General features: G+C 39.6%; 1 protein-coding gene across 8 annotated transcripts in view; it reads right to left on the reverse strand.

Annotated features, from left to right (window-relative positions):
• The window catches only part of afg2a (AAA ATPase AFG2A), a 578,508-nt gene that overhangs the window by 415,588 nt on the left and 137,678 nt on the right, over positions 1 to 25,242 (reverse strand). For all 8 annotated transcript variants that reach the window (XM_087980097.1, XM_087980096.1, XM_087980093.1 and 5 more), the window contains one exon: positions 3,547 to 3,673. In XM_087980097.1, the coding sequence (XP_087836223.1) occupies positions 3,547 to 3,673 (127 nt within the window). The remainder of the gene's footprint in view (positions 1 to 3,546; positions 3,674 to 25,242) is intronic.

Consider the following 25,242-nt stretch of genomic DNA (forward strand, 5'->3'; position numbering starts at 1 on the left):
CTGTTGCAGGCGTTTTTTTGCCACTCACAACTGCTTATCATTTTCAGCAACACCAACCTTCATTGCTAGGCCTTGCTATAAACCATGCTGGGAGGGTATCCTCTCTCACTATTGGGATCACATTAGATATGTGCAGAAATTTATTCCATGTTCACATTGTAACACCAAAAACTATGCGCCTTTATATTTCAACATAACGCTATTAATTCATGGATGGAAATGAACTTCTTTACATTGCTTCATTACCCTAACCAAGTGAAAAGCAACCATAAAACTACACTATTATTAAAACCTACATCTAATCAAGATTCAGCCTCGCCTTCCCTTTGGCTTTGTGTCAACTCTGTATGATTACATTTCACCCTTGAGACATTTTCTGTTTTAAAGATGCTGTATAACTGCAAGTTGTTACGGAAGATATTTCCTCCATTGCAGCACATTGCAAATGCTTCTGCTTGTGTTTCTTTTGCACATTTTTCACATTGATAGCTGCTTTAGCTGAGAAGCCATAAATCAGATCACAATAGACAACTAGGACCAAAAATATCTCATTAATCTTTATTTGTCAAATGACACATATCAATTCTAATGCAAATTATTTACTTGATACTGCAACCTTAGGTCCTATATGATGAAAGTTGCTTGGAAAGAAAACGCCAAGGCCCTGACCTAAATGGTAATCCAGTACTTCATTCAGCAGTTGTGTTGTACTTCACATTCAATGTATTTGACATTCAAAATGGACACAGCAAGGGGTAAAATAATTGATTTTTCAGCTGCTCAAGTAACTTGTGCTGAAAATGACTAAAGTCCCAGGGGCTTATTCCCCTTTCATTGCCCTATTAGATGCCAGTATGCGTTCTTTAACAAAGATTAAGCCATCGTTCAAGAGGTTGAAATATTAATATGGATCGTGACATACCAATCCATCAGTATTCTGTTTGGGTATATATTTTCTGATTTCAGAGTCACAAAGGTCACATCACATCCTTTTTTTTCTTGTTTTACTGTGCAACAATGTGGAATTTGACAGTTAACTTGTGCCTAAAAATCTGAAGTCAATAATTTTTGAGGTGGTTATTTCCAGAGTTAAACTGCCATTCAAGATTCACTTTTATCACAACCTCTCAGAAGAAACACAGATAAAATTACATGAACTTGTGTCATAGATGAAAGATAGTGTATCTGATGCAGCCAAACAGTAATATTTCACCTTTTTGAAAGATGGATATCTTATCCAGTCAAAGAATTTTGATCCTGATAATCTGTGGGGAATGGGGAGGGAAGGACTGCCTGCTGGCTAAATCTGGAAGTTTGGGTTTGTATCAATTCCTGCTGAATTTAAAACAGTTTTTGCAATTAAATACTTTTCCAACAAGTTTGACAGCTGCAACCAACCAGACTGGGTGCAGGGTGAGAGTCAACTAATTGCCGAAGTCCGATAAACTGAGTGTGTTTGTGGGAAGTACCTCCCTTCTGATTTCATGATTTCTATATGCCCAGGGAACATAGTTTGCAGGCATTAAAAATAATATTAAAATGGAGGCACAAACCTCCTGAAAATAATCCAGTGATTGATATGACACTTGGTCACCATTGTTCACTGTCCTCTGGCCCATCTTGTTAAAATTCAATGTTGGCAGATTGCCCATTCCTTTTATTTTTAACCTTGCTTAAGGACAGGAAGATGAAAGGAGAAAAAACAAGGAAATACTGAGAAATGAACAATTACTAGCTGGTTGTGATCTGCAACTACATCACATTACAAGAAGAATATAATTTATCATAAACATCACTATCTTTAGTCTGCTCTGCTTTGCATGAGTAAAAATTTAAGGTGCATTTCAACAGTACAAATATAAACCATTGTTAGCAGTTAATTACAATGATGCAGCATATTATTGCAATGTACGATATTACAAAATATTCAGTACATTTTTTTAAACTTAGTTTGGAATATTTATTCTCCTGCCTCCATTAGCTAAAAGAAAACATGATCAGGTCTGTTGTTGCTCTGCAAGTTAGCTTAGGCATGTGAGTGAATTATTATCCATCCAGAACATGTTTATCTTCTGATCTAGAGAGGTTGTTCAAATGAACATAGGACTTTTTGTTCATTGAAACTTATCTCTTTAGTCACACAACTCGCTTATCATTATTTAGCATGCAACTGCATTGTGAATTGCCTTTATGTTATTTTGGTTTTCATGTAATCTATTATTCCAAATATTTATCCCTTGGTAAGAATAATTTCCTCATTAGTCGGGAAAGGCAAATCTCCCCAACTTTACTTGCATGGGACTCCCCGACTTCTGACTGCTGCAGTGGGGTAAGTGGGAGAACAGCTCAAAGCAGGTGGAATGTTCATCTGGAGCCCAAAATCAAGAATGAAATGTACTATGTTGTTTCTACATACATGCAAAGAGACACTCACTTCCCCAACTGCATTAGATCATTATGTTTGTGAAGCCATAACACAGTGTAAATCCAGACTATGATGGAACAATGGCAATAGTACTGTTGCTCAGTGTGATGTGTAGTGATAGTATTCGCACAATTCTCTCTGCCCAGTTAAATGTCCTCCTCTTTCTCTTGAGCTTGACTTTAGCATTGAGTACCAACCGCAATGTGTTTATAAGAGATAACACTTTATGAAAGTTATAGAATTTGTGTAAATAAATTACATATCAAACATTTTAATTACACCTTATCGTTAAACAGGACATCTAATCCTTATATCATATTATTTTCAACAGGTGTGCAGAAGTTGCATATGAAAGGAGTCGGGTCAGGATTCACTGGGTGGAAATCAATGCTCATGATGGTGGGTCCAACCACTGGTTGGCAAGTCAGTGACAACTTTACAGTAGCCATTCCACATCCCTGATTCAACTTAGCGACAATTAAGTATACACTATGATGATGTGCTTCATCACATTCTGGGCAAAGTTTCCACCTCTGAGAACCGCCAGCTAAACAATGCTGCCATGAGCAGTAGCTATTGCCTATATTTACAGCAAACACAGACTGCAGGATTGTTGCTGGACCCCAGAATAAATGTAGGGAAGACATTGCAATGGGGGAGTGGGGTATCAGTTTTATTGATCAATACCAGTTACAGATGGATGAGACCTCAATTGGCTTCAGGGCAGAAAGGTGGTACACAGGTATTCCCGTCCTGTATTTAAATGAGGTGAATGGTGGGGTGGTAGTGGTAGTTTGGGGAGAATGGGGAAAGTCAGCTGGGTGATGGGATTTCTACACAGTTACAAAGATCCCACCTCTCACCAATTAGCTAATCTCTGGTGGGAGAATTAAATGGAGGTAAAGGAGTGACAAAAAAAAGCTTCACTTCAGAAGATAGCCTCATGAATGGAGTTATTGTATTTTGAGAATTTTCCTTGCAGCAGTTGCACCAAATATGAGGATGCAAGTCACTTAAGGAATCCATGGGTATAAAAGATCATCAAACATAATAATGACATCAATTTATCCAAATTTCAAAGATTTGAAATTATCTTTCTGTATAGATACAGCCATCCTTACCTTGTCTATCATATCTGGCCTGTTGGTGGCTGCCAAGATTGTCACATTATGGAGCTGTTCAATTCCATCCATTTCAGTCAGCAATTGTGCAAGGACTCGATCAGCCACATTCCCGGTACCAGCAGAACTGAAACAAAACATTGGATCAGAATGTTTTCAACAATACAGGGGAAAAAATATCTTCAATTAGAACACGCCAAACTCAGAACTGAAAATTTATTTTCTGACCACCTAAGAAGCATCGATGAGTAGAGCACGTTTCAGGCTACTTTTACCATTAACTTTTTGTCCCATCTTGTAGTTTTTATTTCAGGGGTATACACACAAAAAAAAAATTATTCTGAAAAAATGTACGATTATTCAACATAATTTACAGACTATTCATAAATGGCATATGCACCAGAAAAATGTTTCATTTCCTTACTATAATTATCTTGTCCCAAAGTGTGTTGTTGAGCAATATGACTTTTTATTTAGTCTTCTCACGCATTCAGTGCTTCATGATAATCCTGCTGAGAAATGTGCCTTTAAGAATAATTTGTTTTGTCACTTTTTTTGAAAGCAATTTGTTGTAAACTTGGAGTCAAGCTGTCTGCTTTGAGCGCATCTAGCTTTGGAATTTTTTTTTAAATGAAGCAGTCTGTGTGGAGTTTGCACATTCTCCCAGTGTCTGCGTGGGTTTCCTCCGGGTGCTCCAGTTTCCTTCCATAGTCCAAAGATGTGCAAGTCAGGTGAATTGGCCATGCTAAATTGCCCATTGTGTTAGGTGCATTAGTCAGAGGGGAAATTGGTCTGGGTGGGTTACTCTTCGGAGGGTCGTTGTGGACTGGTTGGTCCAAAGGGCCTGTTTCCACACTGTAGGGAATCTAATCTAACCAATCAGTCTGAAGGGATGGGGTCAAGCCCCCACAGAACCAGGATATTAGTCCTAGTTTTCAGTAGTTGATGGAATCTTGAAGCTGGATGTGGAAATTGTTATTCCTCTTTCTGTTAGAGCTAAGAGCTTCTCTTCCTGAGACAAGCTATTTTACTATATTTGCCTTTGCCAAGGATATATTTATGGAATGCTATGATATTGGATCAATTGCTGTTTAGTAGTTAAATAATTGAGTTGAGTTTAAATAATTCTGTTGAGTTTTCCAGTAGAGTTATTATTTCTTTCATTTGTATTTTAACTGTAATGTAAGAATTAAGTGTATTTTGATTCAGTCCTAGTAGTTTGACCATTTGGAATAGATTGCCTTACACTTGCCTTTCACAATAGGAAAAAGTTGAGGTCTAGGCTATTTTCTGAATGTGTTTTGAAGGGATTTGGTCTGGTCCACTTGCCATGATCAAAATCTCTATAGAACAGAATTAGAATCCCTACAGTGTGGAAACTGGCCCTTCAGTTCAACAAGTCCACACCGACCCTCCGAAGAGTAACCCACCCAGACCCATGCCCCTACCCTTTATATTCATCCCTGACTGATAACCTGAACTATGGGAAATTTAGCTTGGCCAATTCATCTAACCTGTGAGAGGAAACCAGAGCACCCGGAGGAAACCCATGTAAACACTGGGAGAATGGGCAAAATCCACACAGACAGCCACCCAAGGTGGGTATTGAACCTGGGTCCCTGACCCTGTTAGGCAGCTGTGCTAACCATGCTGCCCTTGAGTTGTGTGTGGATGATTTCAAATATTCACTTCCTGAAGTAGTGAGGATTCATGTGGAACAGCAGACTGCCAGATTAGCTGCGGAAATGGCAGATGATTATGAATTGGTTTATAAATTGGCTTCCGCATCAATTTCAATCTGTGACGAACAGAAATTGGAGAAAAGAGAAATCCTCAGGTGGTAACAGAAAATAAGATCTCATTGAACATAGTAAAGATTGTTTACCACAGGTCAAAAAGGAAACCAATTAGAGGGAATAGTAGTAAAAACTTCAAATGTTTTCACTGTGCTAAAGTTGCAATGTTGATCATTTAGAAAAAGCACTGGGAAGATGAATGTGGAAAAACAGGATAAGCCAGTGAGAATTGTTGAAATGATAAAGGAAAATACAGTGAAAGCTAATAAGCTGTAAAACAATGTATGACCTGTTCAGGGCTTGGTTGAAAAGAAAGTGTCCGATCTCTTTAAAGAATTTACTTGCGAGGCTAAGGTTTATTCATGTTTGTTAGGATGAGCAAGTAAAGAAATAATATTTTAAGACATATGGGAGCAAGTCAATCTTTGATGGTGAGAGATGAGGAGAAATGTAATTTGGAATGCGTATTGCTAGAAAAGGTGGTAATATGTGGAATTCTTGATAAGAAGAGCAGTGTTCTATAACAAAGTGAGGTTGAAAAGTCCAATGAAAAGTGGCAGTAGTAGTAGAGAAATTCTATTCCAGAGATTCAGTTTATCCTTGGCACTGATATAGCTGGAGCTCAGATGGGATTGGTTTCTACTGTGGTTGAGAAGCCAGTGGAAAACCAGACAACTGAGGAGTTACAGGAAACATACCCTAGAATTTGTCCTGACTGCGTGGTAACAAGGTTACAAAACACAGATGGAAACAGGAGGAGAAATCAAACAGTAAACTTAAGGAAGTTGAACTTCAATGATCAGAAACTGGTTGAGAAAAAAGCAAGAATAGGTGGAGGATAAAGTGGGTATTTTTACTTCAGAGAACATAGATGAATTACAACAGAGAGATGAAAAACTACAGCAGTTGTACAAAAAGCATACACAGACGTAGAATTTGTACGTTTCCGATAATGCTACTACCTTAAAAATGACATCTTCAAGAGGAAATGGAGACCATCGCATACTCAGGTGGATAAGAATTGGGCAGATGTTGTATTACCGGTGGGCTATACAAAGGAGATGTTGCAGATAGCACATGATTTACTAGTTGGGAGTCATTTTGGAGTAAAGAAAACTCAAGCCAACATATAAAAACATTTTTATTGGCCTGGACTGCATAGGATGTGGTTGACTTCTGTCAAACATGTCATACATGGCAGGTAATTAGAAAACCTCAGGCAGTGATAGAACCAGCAGCTCTATTATCAATTCCTACATCTCAGGAACCTTTTACAAGGGTCTTCAATGATTGTGTGGTACCGCTATCTAAAACAGAAGTGGGAATCAGTATTTGTTGACCATAATGGACGTGTCAATTGATATCCGGAGGGCATTCCATTATGCAATATCATGGCTAAATGGATTGTAGAAAAGTTACTCAATTTTATTTTACTAGATATGGTCTCATCACAGAAATACAATCAGATCAAGGGTCAGATTTTACATCAAAATTATTCAAAGAAGTTATCAGAATCACAAGGAACATTAGAATGGTGGCGTCAAACTTGTTGAGGGCTTGTAGTCAAGACTATCCAGAGGATTGGGATAAAGGAATTCCATTTGTACCTTCTGTAATTAGGGATACACCTAAATTCAGTTCATTTAAATTAGTTTTTGGGCAGGAGGTGAGAGGACCACAGAAATTAATTAAGGAGGAATTTGTGAGTCAGAGTTCAGAGACCACATATTTGGACAGTGTGTCAAATTAAAAAAAAAAGAATAAGTAGAGCAGGTGAGTTAGCTGGACAGCATTTAGAAGTAGCACAGGATGTGATGAAACAGGAAGCAGATAAAAGATTAAAAATTCACAATTTTGTCAGTGAAGATAAAGTGTTAGTGTTATCCCAGTGGTAGGTGAACGTTTAAAGGCAAAGTTTAGTGGACCCTATCAAATCAGAAGGAAACTAAGTGAGGTGAATTATTTGATAAGAATGCGAGATAGAAAAATCTGTGTGTATCATGTGAGTATGCTCAAAAGATATTTTGATGGCATGGAAAGCAAAAGGAGAATGCGTTACTGATTACAAAACAGAGTGTAGAACCAAGTTCAGGTGATTCTAAATTGTTCATTCCTCAAATTGGACAATGAGGAAGTTCTCAAAAATTGGAAATAAATTATTGAGCTATCTTCCAGAAGAAAATCGAAATGACCAGAAAGCGTTATTACAATCATAAGGGAAATATGTAGGATAACCTGGGAAGTACTAATGGGATTATGCATGATGTCATATAGGAAATGCTGTTCCAATTAAGCAACATCCTTTAGACCTAACCCTCTAATGTTGGCACAGGTTCAAAAATAAATTGAAAGCATGTTCAAAGATGACAATCTCCCTAGAATTTTCCTGGAATACTCATTCCTGGAATATCTGGATAACAAGGATACCTATATCTTGATCCTTCTTACTGATTGCAGTTGCACCTTCAACACGATAATTCCAAACACATCTCTGAACTCAGAGACCTAGGTCTTGGTTTTCCATTCTGTTACTGGATCCTCGACTTCCTGACCCATATCTTGCAATCAGTAAGAATAGGTGACACCACCTCCTCCACCATAATCCTTAACATAGGTGCCCTCAAGGCTGCCACCTACTATACAGTCACGGCTGTGTGGCCAAATTCCACCCCAACTCCACTTACAAGTTTGCTGTTGACACCACCATCGTACGGTGGATCTCAGACAACAACGAGACAAAATACAGAAAAAAAGATTTTGTGCTTAGCACATGGCGCAAAGACAATAATTTCTCCATCAATGTCAAAAACGCAGGAGCTGGTCATTGACTTCAAGAGCAGAATGGAGAACACACCCCTGTCTGCATCAATGGTGCTGAGGTGGAGATGGTTGAGGGTGCCTAGTTCCTGGGAATAATGATCATCAACAATCCACCCATGTTGATGCAATGGTCAAGAAAGCACAACAACATCTCTACATCCTCAGGAAGCTAAGGAAATTTGGTGCATCCACAAGGATCCTTACCAATTCTTATAGATGTACCATAGAAAACATTCTATCTGCATGCATCACAGTGTGGTTTGGCAAATGCTTTTCTCAAGTTGGCAAGAAACTACAGAGTCGTGAACACAGCCTCGTCCGTTATGCAATCAGCCTTCCATCCACTGACTCCATCTATACCTCCTGCTGACTTGAGAAAGCAATCAGCATAATCACAAACCCCTCCTACCCTGGTTATACTCTCTTTCACCCTCTTCTATCAGACAGAAGATATAAAAGTTTGCATACAAGTTTCAAGCACAGCTTCTTCCCCGTTATTATTAGACTTCTGAATGGCCCTCTCAAGTTTTAAATATGATGTTGATCTCACTGTGCACCTTCTCTGCAGTTGTAAAATTGCATTCTTTGCTGTTCTATTACCCAAATGCATAGGATACGATCTGCCTATACTGCAAGCAAAATAAAGCTTTTCACAGTACCTAGGTACATGTGACAATAACAAATCAAACCAAATTAAATTAAAATAATTGAAGTGAGCTGCAACAAATGGAGCTCATCCACAGTAATGATGCCAAAACCAGGTGGTACCCAACGATTGTGGGTAGACTATTGCAAAGTCAATGCAGTTACTAAATCTGACTCATCCTATTCAATGTTTGGAAGACTATATTGAGAAGGTGGGATGGGCAACTCAAATTTCTAACTTGGACTTACTCAGAGAATATTGGCAAGTACCTTTGTCCAGAAGAATGAAGGAAATTTCAGCTTTCGTGACACGGAATGGACAGTACCAGTTTAAAATCATGCAACTTGGTATGAAAAATATGCCAGTCACATTTCAAAGACTAACCAATAAAGTCATTTTGGGATTACTTAATAATGTGGTGCATCCATTCGATTTGTTCGATGGACTTCAGGAGGGGTGCTTGGTGATAAAAAACCTGGCAAAGAGTGAGTTCGTAAAGGCCTAAGTCACTTTTCTGGGCCATGTTATTGGACATAGACAGACGACCCCATGGGATGTGAAAACAAAAGGTTATTGGGGAGTTTCCCATACCACTGACCAAGAGGGAAGCACGATGACTCTTGGGACTGCATAGTTTTTATAGAAAATTCATACCATATTTTAGCAGTGTGGATGTTCCACTGATTGACTTGTTGAAGAAGTGCAGAAAATTTCAATGGACAGAGGAATGTCAAACACATTTGAATGCCTGAAAGCTGTGTTAACCACCGCTTCAATATGAGCCACAGCTAACTAAGCAAAGTCATTCAAGGTGGCAAGTGATGTGGGTGTTAGTACCGTACTGTTACAAGACAATGACAAGATAGAAAGACCTATTGGGTATGTTTCCAAAAAGTTGAATACTGATCAACAGAAAAATTCCAAAATTGAGAATGAGACCTTGAGTTTAGAGTTCATGTTGCAACATTTCAACATTTATGTTGCTGGCAATATTGCTGATCATAACCCCTTAAAGTTTGTGAGAAGATTTGTAGCTCGGGTGCTCGTTGTTGTGGTTCTGTTCGCCGAGCTGGGAATTTGTGTTGCAGACGTTTCGTCCCCCGTCTCGGTGACATCCTCAGTGCTTGGGAGCCTCCTGTGAAGCGCTTCTGTGTTGTTTCCTCCAGCATTTATAGTGGTTTGTCTGCCGCTTCCGGTTGTCAGTTCCAGCTGTCCGCTGCAGTCGCCGGTATATTGGGTCCAGGTCGATGCGTTTGTTGATAGAATCTGTGGATGAGTGCCATGCCTCTAGGAATTCCCTGGCTGTTCTCTATTTGGCTTGTCCTATAATAGTAGTGTTGTCCCAGTCGAACTCATGTTGCTTGTCATCTGCGTGTGTGGCTACTAAGGATAGCTGGTTGTGTCGTTTCGTGGCTAGTTGGTGTTCGTGGATACAGATCGTTAGCTGTCTTCCTGTTTGTCCTATGTAGTGTTTTGTGCAGTCCTTGCATGGGATTTTGTACACTATGTTGGTTTTGCTCATGCTGGGTATCGGGTCCTTTATCCTGGTGAGTTGTTGTCTGAGAGTGGCTGTTGGTTTGTGTGCTATTATGAGTCCTAGTCTGACTGTCAGTTCAGAAATGTTTTTGATATATGGTGCTGTAGAATAGAGGCACCTAGGGGTGCAGGTACATAGTTCTTTGAAGTTTGCAACTCATATAGACAGAGTGGTTAAAAGGCGTTTGGCATGCTTGCCTTCATTGCTCAGTCCTTTGAGTTTAGGAGTTAAGAAGTCATGTTGAGGCTGTGTAGGACATTGATGAGGCTTATTCTGGAATACTGTGTCCAGTTCTGATCAACTAGTTGTAGAAAGGATATTCTTAAGCTGAAGAGGGTTCAAAAGCGATTTACCAGGCTGTTGCTGAGTATGGAAGGTTTGAGTTATAAAGAAAGGCTGGATAGGCTCGGACTTTTTTCACCGGAGCATATGGGGTTGAGATGCAACCTGATAGAAGCTTATGAAATAATGAGAAGTATAGAGTTAATGGTAAGCACTGGGTGTTGCATTCCACTTGCAATTCAATTGGTCAAACTACCTGTCTTGAAGTAAAACACACATACACTATAATTAAAGTACAGACAAAGTAAAAAAGAAAGAAAAGAAATGGCTTAACTGTAACTCCATCGAAATGCTTAACAAAATAATATATATATATTAAGCACTACTAATTAACTGTCTCAATATAGTAACATTCCATAAACACAGAAATAAGTAGTTAGAATTAGAATTAGAATCCCTACAGTGGTAACAGGTCCTTCAGTCCAACAAATCCACATCAACCCTCCAAAGAGTAACCCACACAGACCCATTTCGCTACCCTATATTTAACCCCTGACTAATGCACCTCACCTACATATCCCTGAATACTAGGGGCAATTTAGCATGGTCAATTCAACTCACCTGCACATCTGTGGATTGTGGAAGGAAACCAGAGCACCCAGAGGAAACCCACACAGACACAGGAAGAATGTTTGCGTGGAGTTTGCACAGTCGCCTGAGGGTGGAATTGAACTCGGGTCCCTGGCGCTGTGTGGCAGCAGTGCTAACCACTGAGCTACCGTGCCGCCCCTAGAATAGAATCCCTACAAGCATGGAATGAGACCCTTCAACTCAACACGGTCCCTCTGAAGAATATCTCACCCAAACCCATTCCCCGACCGTATTATTCTACATTTGCTCCTGACCTACACATTCCTGTATGCGATGGGCAATTTAGCCTGGCCAATTCACCTAACCTGCACATCCTTGGATTGTGGGAGGAAACTAGAGGACCCGGAGGAAACCCAGAGAGATACGGGGAGAATGTGCAAACTGTACACAGCCTGAGGCTGGAATCAAACCCGGGCAGTGCTAACCACTGAGCCACCATGCCGCTCTTGGGGTCTAGGCAATCTTCTTCATATACTTTGAGGGGGTTTCATCTGGTTCATAACTAAAATTAATGTTCAAAATGTTAACACTTGACTAAGTTTGAAGAGTTCAAACTCCAAGATGTAATTATGAAGGAAAAATCTAATCTCCCTCAAAATTAACTAAAATTAAGTTTTTTTGAGACAATTTTATTTAAATGTTGCCAGTGGAAGAATTTTTACAGCCCAATTAAATTCGTCATATTCTACAATTTAGAATCTCCATTTAACCTAATACACACTAAATCCAGCTACGATGGCTTGAATAAAACTATACTGCTCCTGTTAATTCTTCCTAAACACTTATGGAGCTGCCTTAAACGGGCATTCTTGCCCCAATTTTTAAACAATGTTCCCGCCCCCAGTTCTAGTTTCTCCCATGAGAAACAACATCTTCGCCACAGCTACCCTGTCATGCGCCCTGACAACCTTCTATGTTTTAATCAAGTGACCTCAGGCTCTTCTAAACTCCAGGTAATGGAAACAACCCGGCCAAACTTTTCTTATAAGGCAACTCAAATCTCCTCTGACCTGTTTCCAATACATTTACATATGACTGTTTAAAAATAAAGTGACCTGTAGGGTGCACAGTAATCCAGATATGGCCTCATCAATGCCATGTATAACTGAAGCATAACCTCCCTATTTTAATAGTCAATTCCTGTCCTGATAAATACAACATTTTGCTGGAATTACTAATTATTTGCCGTACCTGCACACAAATCTTTTGCAAATTCATTCATGAGAACACACAAATCTCACTATCCCAGAGAATCAGAATCTCACTGTTTAAATAATGATTTTCTTTTGCATTGTCAAAATGGACAATTTCACATTTTTCCACCTAAATACAAATTTCCCACAGTTTTAACCATTTACTTAACCTACCCATATCCTTTGTAGCCACCCATGTCCTCGTCAAAATTTACTTTCTTACCTACCTTCGAATTATCAGCAAATTTCACAACCATACTTTCCATCCCTCCATCTAAGTCATTTACATAAACATTATATCTCACCAACCTGAAAACAAACATAGATGCCTACTCTGTTTCTGTTAGCTAATCAAACTTTCTATCCATGTCAATATGCTACACCATCAGCTTTTCTTTTGCACAATACCCTTTAAATCCCTTAAGTGTAAATGCTTTAAACTGAAATTAGCGGATGTACTGCGCTTTAAGTACAGCACATTTACCAGTTCTCCTTGATCCATAGCACATTACTTCCTCAAAGAACTCAAGCAGATTGGCCAAACATGATTGCTCTTTCACAAATCAGGTCGAATGTGCCAAATTCCCTCAAACTTATCTAAACACCTTATTCCAACTTCTTTATTATTAGCTTTCAACACTTCCCTTCAGATAGATAATAAGCTAACATCCTTGTAGCTCCCCACTTTGTATTCCTTTTTTAAAAACTAAAATTGATCAAGTTCCATGACAATCCCAAATCAAGGGAGTATTAGAAAATTAAAACCTAAAAAATTAAATCATTAATTACCTCGCAAGCAACTTCTTTTAACACTCTGACATGACATTCATCCGGACCCTAGTCAACCTGCAGCTCCACTATTTATTCAGTTCCACTTTTATGTAATGTTCCCAGAGTTCCCCACTCCCTTTCATTTCCTGATGTATTGCAGATTTTGGTATGTTACCTATATCCTCAACAGTGATAACCCATTCAAAATAACTATTCAATTGATCAGCTAGTCCTTCTTTTCCATTTTTAAGTATCTAGTCTCGCTCCTGTAGGACCAAGACGACTTTGTTAAGTGTTTTCTAAATAATTATATAAATTCTTAATATATGTTTTTATCTGGCTAGCTTCCTTTTATTCTTTAAACTTTCCCTTCTCATTAAATTGGTCATTCTTTGCTTTTTTTAATGTTCTGCCCAATCTTTTGGCCTGCCATCTGCCTTTGCATAACTATAACCATTTTCTTTACGTTTGAAGCTATTTTAGTTTAGCCACAGATGAAGGGCCTGTCTTCTACAATTTGTCTTACTTGTTGGAGAATATCTATTCTGTGCAATCTGAAATATCCTCTTAAATGTTTGCCACTGCATGTCTATTGACTTATCCTTTAACTTATCAATTCACTTTAGTCAGTTCTTCTTTCTTGCCCTCATAATTGCCTTTATTTAATGTTTTTCATAAATAGTCAGACCTTCTCCCTCGCTGAAACAAAATTTAAAAATCAACCACATTATGGTTGCTGCTACCTCGGGATGTCTTTATTATGTTATTAGATTGTTAACTAATCCTATCTTGTTTCACAATATGATGTCAAGCATAGCCTACTCTCTGATCTGCTCCAGATCAGCCTGTTTTGAGACACTACCCCAAACATAATTCTATGAATTCTTGACCTAGGCTGTCTTTGCCCAAACGATTACCTTGAATTTATTCAAGTTCTCTGCTCTAACATCTTCCCAAAGACCAGGTTCCATCAATCTCATTCCCTCTGTTCACTGACCAACATTGGATCTCAGTTAAATAATAATTGATTTTAAAATTTTCTTCATTTCACTTCATGACTTTGTCCCTCAACCTTTGTCTCTACTGCAGTCCTCTGTGGCCTCTTAAACATGCCACTAAAAGCTAATGGTTCTGAAGGTGCTGATGTTAGTTATACTGGCTCCATCCACTCTACTTATGTCATACACAGTCTATAAGTGAGGACAGATAGTTCTATGCTAGCTTTTGGAGGGTTTAGATGATCCTGTACCAGAATCACTAAGATCCCATCGATTATGCCGCGCTAAACGCTGTAGTGTTTATGCTGACATGCAAAAACCCTCTTCGAATATTTCACTTTCCCCAAAATCTCCTGGGGCTAGATTTTGCTGGGCATCATGCTCCCTTAAAATTGGTGACCCTATTGGGACTAGGTTTTTCCAAATTTTCCAGATGGAATTCTTTTTCCCTCCATTTCCATCAGAAAACAGGAATGCCCTCCATGAGGTAGATAGAGAAAAAATGTTTTCAGTCAAAATGTCTGTATAGTAGATCAGTAGAAGCTATAATGTTGGATTACATGAACATTTGAAGGGATTAACAGAATACTAATAAAGACTATATTCAAATTTTGGTTTGATACACTTAATCCACCAAGTCTTAGACATATCCAATTGGAGCAAAGTTCCTGAGGTATTATCAGGGAACTGGTAATCTATTATAAAATAATCTATTCATAGAAATCACATCTACATCCTTGATCTACCAGGAAAATTATTACATTGTTAGCCATGTATTGTACAATAGCTTTACACATACCAAATTCTTCCCTCTATTTTGATGAATACTGTAATTCACAAGCTATTATTAAAAGCCACATATATAGCGATCAATTTCTTCTTCAGGATTTCAACCAGCACCTTTGCACACATTTTCATAAAGGTCTCAGTAATTGTACTTTTTTGCTAGAAAATATTTCCAGCAAATAAACCCTGGATTTTGTCTAATATTATAGTGGATAACTTGTTTCCAAAATTTTATTCCAAAGAAGATTTTATTATTGCACTCAAAGGTTAATAAAACCAGTGAATATTTTCAGTGCTTAATCAAATGTGCTCCAAAAGAACTTGCATTGACATAGGGTGAAATCTTGTGTTGCACTGGGGGAGGTGGGGAGCAAGGCACATGCAGGGAGAAAATTGCACAATAAGTCAAAAATCAGGTTCCTGACAACAGGATGAACATTTGCAAATAACTTCTTACAACGTTAGAGGTGATCAAGCTTACTGGTGGCAAAAAATTGGAAAACCCATTTTTGTAAGCATTTGCTTGTCAGGCATGGTCAGTAAATGGACTAGTTTATTTGAATAAAGTTTTCTTTCTCCAATTAAGTATATTGCAAATGGCCAATACACGTCTTACAATGTTCAACTATATATAAGTGTGCAGCTAGTGAGATACTGTACTTGCTAGACTTTGGAGTGAGTAACTACTGTTTTGCTCAGTTTAGGAAGAGAATGCCAACAGATTGAGACCAAGCGATGGGAGTCTAAGCTGCACAGAGCACGTTGGATAACTGAAGGAGAGAGGCGAGAGGTAAATGTTCCAGGATTTAGAAAAAACAGGGAAGGTGCAAAAAGAGGAGGGGGTGTTGCATTGCTAATCAGAGAGTGCATCACAGCTACAGAAACAAAGGTTGTTGAGGAAGGTTTGTCTACTGAGTCAGTATGGGTGGAAGTTAGGAACAGCAAAGGTACAGCCACCGCATTGGGGGTTTTCTACAGACCACATAATAACAGTAGCGAGACTGAAGATCTCATAGGCAAGCAGATTCTGGAAAAATACAAAAGTAGCAGGATTGTTATGGGTGATTTCAACTTTCCCAATATCCCAAGATCCCAATGGAACCTCCTAAGTGCAGATGGTTTGGATGGTTTGGATGGAGCCGTTTTTGTCAGGTGCGTTCAGGAGGGTTTCCTTACTCAGTATGTAGACAGACTGACGAGGAGAGACATCATTTTGGATTGGTGCTCTGCAACGAGCCAGGACAGGTGTCAGATCTCACGGTGGGTGGGCATTCTGGTGAAAGTGATCACAACTGCCTCACATTTAGCATAGCCTTGGAGAATGAAAGGAGCAGTTACCGAGGGAAAATATTTAATTGGGGAAAAGGAAATTATGACTCTATCAGACAGGTATTGGGAAGTGCAGACTGGGAGCAATTGTTCCACAGAAAGGGCACAGCAGACATGTGGAGACTATTTAAAGAGCAATTGTTGCGAGTGATGCACAAATTTGTTCCTCTGAGACAGGTAAGAAGGGGTAAGATTAAGGAACCTTGGATAACGAGAACAGAGGAACTTCTCGTCAAAAGAAAGAAGGCAGCTTACGTAAGGTGGAGGAAGCAAGGATCTAGCACAGCTTTAAAGGACTACAGACTAGCTAGAAAGGAGCACAGAATTGGACTGAGGAGAGCCAGGAGGAGGCACGAAAAAGGCTTGGCAAGAAGGATTAGGGAGAACCCAAAGGCATTTTACTCGTACGTGAGGAATAAGAGAATAATCAGGGAGAAGTTAGGGCCGATCAAGGATAGCTTAGGGAACTTGTGCGTGGAGTCTGAGCATACAGGGGAAGCCCTAAATGAGTTTTTTGCTTTGATTTTCACCAAGGAAAGGGAACTTGTTGTAAATGAAAACTTAGAGGAGCTGGGATACTGTCTTGACCAGATCAAGATTGATGAAGTTGATGTGCTAGAAATTTTGGAAAACATTAAGATTGATAAGTCTCCAGGGCCAGACCAGATTTATCTTAGGCTGTTCCAGGAAGCGAGAAAGGAGGTTGCTAAGCCGCTAGTGAGAATATTTGCCTCCTCACTCTCCACAGGAGTCGTACCGGAGGATTGGAAGAAGGCGAATGTTGTTCCTCTTTTCAAGAAGGGTAATAGGGAAATCCCTGGCAATTACAGACCAGTCAGTCTTAAGTCTGTGGACAGCAAAGTTTTGGAACGAGTTCTGAGGGATAGGATTTATGACTATTTGGCAAAGCATAGTGTGATTAAAGGCAGTCAGCATGGCTTTGTGAGGGGCAGGTCATGCCTCACAAATCTTACTGAGTTCTTTGAGGTGTCAAGACAGGTCGATGATGGTTGAGCAGTGAATGTGGTGTATATGGACTTCAGCAAGGCATTTGATAGGGTTCCCCATGGTAGACTCATTCATAAAGTCAGGAAGTATGGGATACAGGGAGATTTAGCTATCTGGATTCAGAATTGACTGGTTGACAGAAGGCAGAGGGTGGTTGTAGATGGGAAGTATTCTGCCTGGAGGTCAGTGTTGAGTGGGGCCCCGGAGGGCTCTGTTCTTGGGCCTCTGCTCTTTGTAGGTTTTATAACTGACTTGGATGAGGAGATTGAGGGATGGGTTAGTAAATGTGCAGATGACGCTAAGGTGGGAGGTATCGTCGATAGAACAGAGGGCTACTGCAGGCTGCAGCGTGACATAGACAGGATGCAGAGTTGGGCTGAGAAACGGCAGATGGAATTCAACCTGGATAAATGCAAAGGGACGCATTTTAGAAGGTCAAACTCGTGTGGAGGAACAGAGGGATCTGGAGTGTGCAAGTACATAGATCCCTCAAAGTTGCCACCCAAGTGGATAGGGTTGTTCAGAAAGCATATAGTGTTTTGGCTTTCATTAACAGGGGGATCGAGTTTAAGAGCCATGAGGTTTTGCTGCAGCTCTACATGTCCCTGGTGAGACCACACTTGAAATACTGTGTCCAGTTCTGATCGCTCTACTATAGCAAAGAAACAGGCTTTGGAGAGGGTGCAAAGAAGGTTTACCAGGATGCTGCCTGGACTGGAGGACTTGCCTTCTGAAGAAAGGTTGAATAAGTTCGGACTTTTCTCTCTCTGGAGAGAAGGAGGATGAGAGGAGACCTGATCGAGGTGTACAAAATAATCGAGCAATAGACAGAACCAACAGCCAGAGACGTTTCCCCACAGCAGGTTTGACTGGTATGAGAAGTTATAGTCTGAAGATATTAGGAGGAATGTATAAAGGAGGCTTCAGAGGAGGTTCTTTACGCAGAGAGTTGTGAATGCATGGAATGCGTTGCCAACTGTGGTGCTGGAAGCAGAGTCATTGGGGACATTTAAGCGACTGCTGGACATACACATGCATAGCAGTGAGTTGAGGGGTGCGTAGGTTAAGTTACTACATTTGACATTAGGATTAAATCTCGGCACAACACTGTGGGCCAAAGGGCTTGTTCTGTGCTGTACTTTTCTATGTTCTATGTTCTGCGTAACTGTCATGGGTCAAGTAGGCTGGCAAAGGAGGAAGATTGTCTGGCCAAGAGAGACAGGCCGACCAGGAAACGACTAAAGGGTTAGAATGTTTAACGGTTGCAGGCAACCACTCCAAGAGCTGGAGTAATATTCCTGGCTTGCAAGGAATGAATGCTTGGTTGCCCCTAAAAATGAGGCAAGGAATTTTGACCCCTTAAGATAATTTGATTGTTTGGCAGCCCAGAGATAGGACTTCCTTCCAAGGGCAGGCAGAAATCCCATCTCCAGCCACTAAATGCCTTTTGGAGCCTTAAAAAGCTGTGGTGCACCTAGTATCAATGGTGATGCATTCCCCACAGACTTTCAGGTGTTGGTCAGGGAATCATCCAACAAAATGTGACCTGTCCTGATTATATATTGCTTGGCCTCTGAAATTCAAGGAGGGATCCATACTCTCTGCAGCATTAGTCACAGGCTCTGGTCCATGATATAAAAACAAAACCTGGTTTTTCAGAGCAGAGTAGAGAATAGCTTTTGCTTGGGTGGCTATAGGGTTAGTCCGACTTGACAGCCTAGCTCAAGTCTAGTCCAAATGAACGGAATGGAAGCCTTTTGTAGTGAAAAGAGGGCTATGCTCTCGGATGGGAAGGTGTGGGGTGGAAATCCTGTCATTTACCTGCCTCTTTGCAATATAATCCAAAAATAAGGGAAGGGCAAAGCACCACTTTCACCCAGAGACCAAGTTAGGCCCTTAAGTAGCCACCTAATGTCTTCATCCCACAATCACTGGTATTTGAGCAGTAGGCTTTGAGGTGCATCACACAGGCAACCTACCAGGTAAACCCTGATGAACATGCCTACAGTCTGGTTTGGGGCACCATTGAAGCAACCCATATCGAACAATATGAGTAGCTAATTGTAAGGCTCAATCATGGGAGTAGACCTTGCCAGGCCTTCCAAGTACCTCATCTTCCCCTTGCTCTGGGCACCTGTCTGGTTCCTACAAACACATCCAACTTAAAATTCACAGATCTCCATTGACAATCCTGTATGTAGGCTGGTATGCAGTGCAAGCAAGCGGCTACAACTCCCACTGGCACTGCTTGAACTGGTGTCTTGCCAGTCTATGATTGAAGTTCTGTCTCACACTAAGATTTCTGGAGCTAGCATGTCCATGACAGAAAAGAAAATGCTAAAGCAGGCATAATCCTTTTGAAATGTTTTTGTGCCAGGATAGCCACTAGTATTCCAGCTGATGAATGCCCATCCATCCTAACACAACAGTTAAATTTACTTGTAAACTCTGTTCTCTCTGGTAAGTACTTTCTGTTCATTTTGGTCTGCATGCATCTTTCCTTAGACCCATACCATCTTTCTATTTAAGTATCAAGACTTTCTTCCTTGGCTTTTCTAAACTTTTAAAATGATTTATCCAACCTGCTTCAATAATATAACAAAATACTGTTCAAACTTTGACGTAACCAATCATTAGAGGACCAAGGCAGGATACTGTGCTTCTGAAACCTTCTGAAAAATGTCATTCTTCCATGTCAAAGATCACAGCAGCACATCAATTCCAGGGTGGCAAAAGTTCCCAAAATGCCTGTAGTTCCTCTAGCAGACTCCCACTCATCGGAAAGTTATGCTTAGACTGGAAGGTATTATTGAGTCTGACGTTTCTGCCAGGTTGCACAGCAGAAGACTGTCAACGAAGTAATCCCTGCCAACTCAATCTTTTCAAATCTGTTGCCATGATCATAATTAACTGTCATGCCGCTTTATTTCCTCTACTTGCGGATTCCAGCGAAATATGGCTTAGCAGTTCAAGACTTTATATGGTGTTCAGCTCTCCTTTATTCATAACAAGAGGCAGTAAACATCTTCCTTAAGTAGGACTCTCAAATCAACTGTTGATGGCGAATAACAGAATCTTATTTGTTAATTAAAATAACAGTCCAAGAGGATTCTATCATGGTTAACTACTATGAAAATATTACCTTCAGAAAAATCATGAATTAATCAACCAAAAAAAACAGAAGTTGCCTTCTCAGCTATTTACGCTCAGACAAATGAACACTGGCCAATAAAGCATAATACCTACAATGCCACTGAGGTTCAGATTCTTCCATTTTGCAAACTGAGTAGATACATCACGGGCGCAGCATGTTGGCACAGTGGTTAGCACTGCTGCCTCACAGCGCCAGAGACCCGGGTTCAATTCCCGCCTCAGACGACTGTCTGTGTAGAGTTTGCACATTCTCCCAGTGTCTGCGTGGGTTTCCTCCCACAGTCCAAAGATGTTCAGGTCAGGTGAATTGGCCATGCTAAATTGCCCATAGTGTTAGGTGAAGGGGTAAATGTAGGGATGTGGGTGGGTTGCGCTTCGGCAGGTCAGTGTGAACTTGTTGGGCCAAAGGGCCTGTTTCCACACTGTAAGTAATCTAATCATGTGATTGAAGCAAAACAAGGAAGCACGGTTGATATTCAAATTTACTTTCTTTAAAAATAATATCAATTTCGACCCCAAATCCAGTGCCCTACAAATTGGCATGGGTACAAACAGAGAGGATCCCTACATTTTGATTCTTTATCCAATGACTCCCACTGAAGAAGCAACTTTTATGATGTGTTCAGTGTTGAAATAGCCTGCTGACATTGTCAAGATTTACATACAAATAATGACCAGAGATGACAACAATAAAGAAATGGGTTTTCTTTGTTTAACATTCCTGTTAGTGTGAGCAGTGTTAATACTCCAAATCTTCTCACAAACTTTGAACTCCGACATCGATTATTTACAGCGTCACTTTTTATAATTTTCACATTTCAAAAGTCTTATCTGTGCAGCCTAAAAGGAATTTTCAGTTCAATTTGTAATATGGTAGCAAAATCAGGAAAGTGGATTATTACCTGAATGGTGATAGATTGGGAAGTGGGGAGATATAACAAGATCTGGGTGTCCTTATACACTAGTCACTGAAAGTAATTATGCAGGTCAAGTCGGATCTCACAGGAACTCACAAATCACCAGGTGTCTAGAACCATAGATCACAATCTGAGGATACAGGGTAGACCATTTCAAACCAGCACGAGGGGAAATTTCTTTACCCACAGAGTGATGAGCCCAGAATTATACAATACAAAAGATGCTCTTTGGCCCATCAAGTTTGTACCACTACAAATACACTAAATCTACACTAATCCCACTTTCCAGCACATAGCCTTGAATGTTATGAGACTTCAAATGTTCACCTAAGTATTTTTTAATGATAGTAAGGTTACCAGCCTGAACTCCCTTCCCAGACAGTGTTTTCCAGACTACCATCACCCTATGGGTGTAAAAAATTTCCTCAAATCCCTTCTAAACCCCCTGCCTTTCACTTGTGTGCTCACAGCGCCAGAGACCCGGGTTCAATTCCCGCCTGAGGCGACTGACTGTGTGGAGTTTGCACTCCTCCCACAGTCCAAAGATGTGCAGGTCAGGTTAATTGGCCATGCTAAATTGCCCGTAGTGTTAGGTAAGGGGTAGATGTAGGGGTATGGGTGGGTTGCGCTTCGGTGGGGCGGTGTGGACTTGTTGGGCCGAAGGGCCTGTTTCCACACTTTAAGTAATCTAATCTAATCTAATCTAAAGTGGTGTCTGTGGAATTCTCTGCCACAGAAATTGGCTGAGGCCAAAATATTGTATGTTTTCAAGAAGGAGTTAGATATAGTTCTTAGGACTAAGGAATCAAAAGGAACGGGATGAAACCAACAGCAGGATACTCAGTTGGATGATCAGCATAATCAAATTTATTTAAAAGATATCAATTCATTGTAGACAGTTCAGAGAATATTCGCTAGAATGGTTGCTATAACGAGGGACTGATTTAGGAGCAAAGGCTAAACAGGTTGGGACTCTATTCATTGGCGTTTAGATGAATTAGAAGTGATATAAGTGAAACTTATAGAATTCTTAAGGGGCTTAACAGAGTAAATGTTCAGAGGATGTTCCCCCTCATGGGAAAGTCTAAGACCTGAGGGCATCATCTCAGAACAAAGGGGCACCAATTTAAGACTGAGATAAGGAGCAATTTCTTCTCTGAGAGATGAGTATCTTTGGAACCTCTTGCCACAGAGAGCTCTGCGCAGAATCCTTGTGAATATTTAAGGCTGAGTTAAAGAGATTCTTGATCATTACATGAAAAATCAAAGTTACAAGAAAAATGTTGAAAAATGGATGTGAGGAATGTCAGATCAGCCATGATCTCATTTAATGGTGGAAAAGGTGCAAAGGGCTGAATGGCATTCTCTTGTTGCTATTTTATGTGTTTCTATATTTATGATGGTGCCATGGAGTTAAGCTTGGGACTAAATGTTCAACTCTTTGGAGCATGGAAAGCTATCTAGGATACAGGTTAGACCCACTTGTGCCGCTAGCTGAAATATTTAAGTGTGCTTAGGGTGTAGGTTTGCTCGCTGAGCTGTAGGTGACTTGGAGGTCGCCACTGATGATGTTACCTAGCCAGGTAATGAAACATCTGGATATCAAACCTACAGCTCAGCGAGCAAACCTACACCCTAAACCTCAACCTGAGCTACAAACCTTGCATTTAAGTGTGTGTATAATCACAATAATCTATCAATTTTAAGACAATAGGATGCTTTACTAGCACATATCAGAGAAGTTCATACTTCTTTCATTAAGTAGGAGAGGCTGGCAAAATAGATAAAAGAACTATTAAAGCTCTTGCAATTGAGATAGGATATGTCTGATCCAAGACTGGCTTAATTAGCATTTGAACTAGTCAAGCTTTACGACAAAGCTAAAAGTGCAGTCAGATATTCAGCTGTTAGCATCCCTGCTTAATGTGAAAATAAGATAATTTCAAATTATTTAGAAATTAAACATTTCAGCGATGAAGGGAAGCATCATCCTCCTTCCACAGTAGAAGGCATGAAGAGATTCCAGGTTGAAGCACAAAACTAAGAAGAAATGTTTGCTTTGATTACTTTTAGGGGTTACAAATCTGTGAAATGAGTGTAGTGCATCAACAGAGATAGCAGCAGAATCCATGTGGTATACGTTGGGTTTTTTTCCCATCATATGAGGAGCAATATGAAATAGAATTCCTTCATTAATATACTGCAAAATGTTTTTCTGGTTTCCTACAAGGCTATTATCAGTCTGCCTTTCAGCCGATAAAAGAGTTGTACATGGTAGTGCACACATTGTTCCTAGGTCACAGGTTTCTAGGTCACAGTACAATGTAACTATGAACGGAGGATTAACATTGCCAATCATTGAGGATTTTCTTAAGAGTAACAACCAGTCACATTGACCTTAACAGAACATCAAATACAGACTTAAAATTACAAATAGTGTCCAGAAAGTCAAAGGTAAATTATTTATTCTGTATCAAGTGAATGAATCTATGAACTATGCACATCTCTGCCAGAGAAAAAGAGAACAGGAGAAACGAAGTAAAACAGGCAGAAGTAGAGAGAAAGAATACATGAAAGAGACAAATACAGAAGAGGAGGAAAAAAATGCACATCTGTATGTACTTATGAGTATATTGGGACACATGCTAAATATTATTTCTTCAAAAGACGACACCACAGTACTCTTTTCCAGCAATAAATGTTTTGATTCTAAATGGAGATTAATTTTGAAAAGTTTTCAAGATACATAACATATTAAACAAGCTAAACAATATTTTTTCAGCATAAATTAGAAGCTAAAGTTATGACGGTTAAACTTAGATCATACTTGAAATGATTCCAGGGTTGGGTGTTGGGGTAGGGGGCTGGATATGGGGTTGGGAAGGGTGGAGGAACTGACTAGCTAAAGCAGCTGAGTGATTGACATTGATCTTTAACATCCTGTGCTAGAAATCTCACGGCTGCTAGTTATCTTAATTCACCTGTCTCAATTAAGTTTTGGCAATTCTAATCTGGAATAACAAATGTAAAGATGGAAAGAAATTCATAAAATGTTAACAGATAAAAGAAGAAAATTTTAAAAATAATACTGAATGCACTTAGAAACTGTAAAACGTCCATTCACAAAAAAGGAAAAACATTTTTGTTGTAATGCATTTGTTCCATTTGAATAAAAAATGAATATAAAAATCTCAACTGGAAGTCCAGCAATCATCCAAATTTGGTTTTTAGCGCCATCCATCTATGATTTCTTCAGATCACAGAAATTAAAGAATTTAAAGTATTAAAAACATTCAACATCATTAATAAAGAAAGCTTTAAAATAATTTGTTAACATCTAACACAATTACAGGCATAAAGAATGACAGAATCAATTTTAAAAAGAGTTAAAAAATTGCTCCCCATAAACTCAATCAATTTTAGCACCCTGTACATTAGGCATTTCTGGTCTGCTTTTGAGTATATTTAATGGTATCATCAGGATTAACTACATGACAAGTACACACGTTTAAGTGTCCACTTACATACAGGTACATTTTATTTAAATGCATGTGACAACCTGAGCTACAAATCAGTAAGCAGTAATCTGGCATGAATGCATGTGTCCATGCCTTTAAGGGTCACAAAATTTTGCAGTGTACAAAGAAACAGGTGTTTCCATACATCACAAAAAAAGGAGGTATTTTCAAAGGTCAGTACCTGGAAGCAACAGTCTCCAGAGATGGTGCATTTTTTTAAAAATGAAACTCAATGTGGTCACACATTCCTACTGTGCAAAATCAGCTTAAAAAACAAATGGTTTCCAATGA

The sequence above is a fragment of the Chiloscyllium plagiosum genome, unplaced genomic scaffold (genome assembly GCF_037043375.1).
Source record: "Chiloscyllium plagiosum isolate Xiang-an unplaced genomic scaffold, Cpla_swu_hap1 HiC_scaffold_36, whole genome shotgun sequence".
Classification (NCBI taxonomy): Eukaryota; Metazoa; Chordata; class Chondrichthyes; order Orectolobiformes; family Hemiscylliidae; genus Chiloscyllium; species Chiloscyllium plagiosum.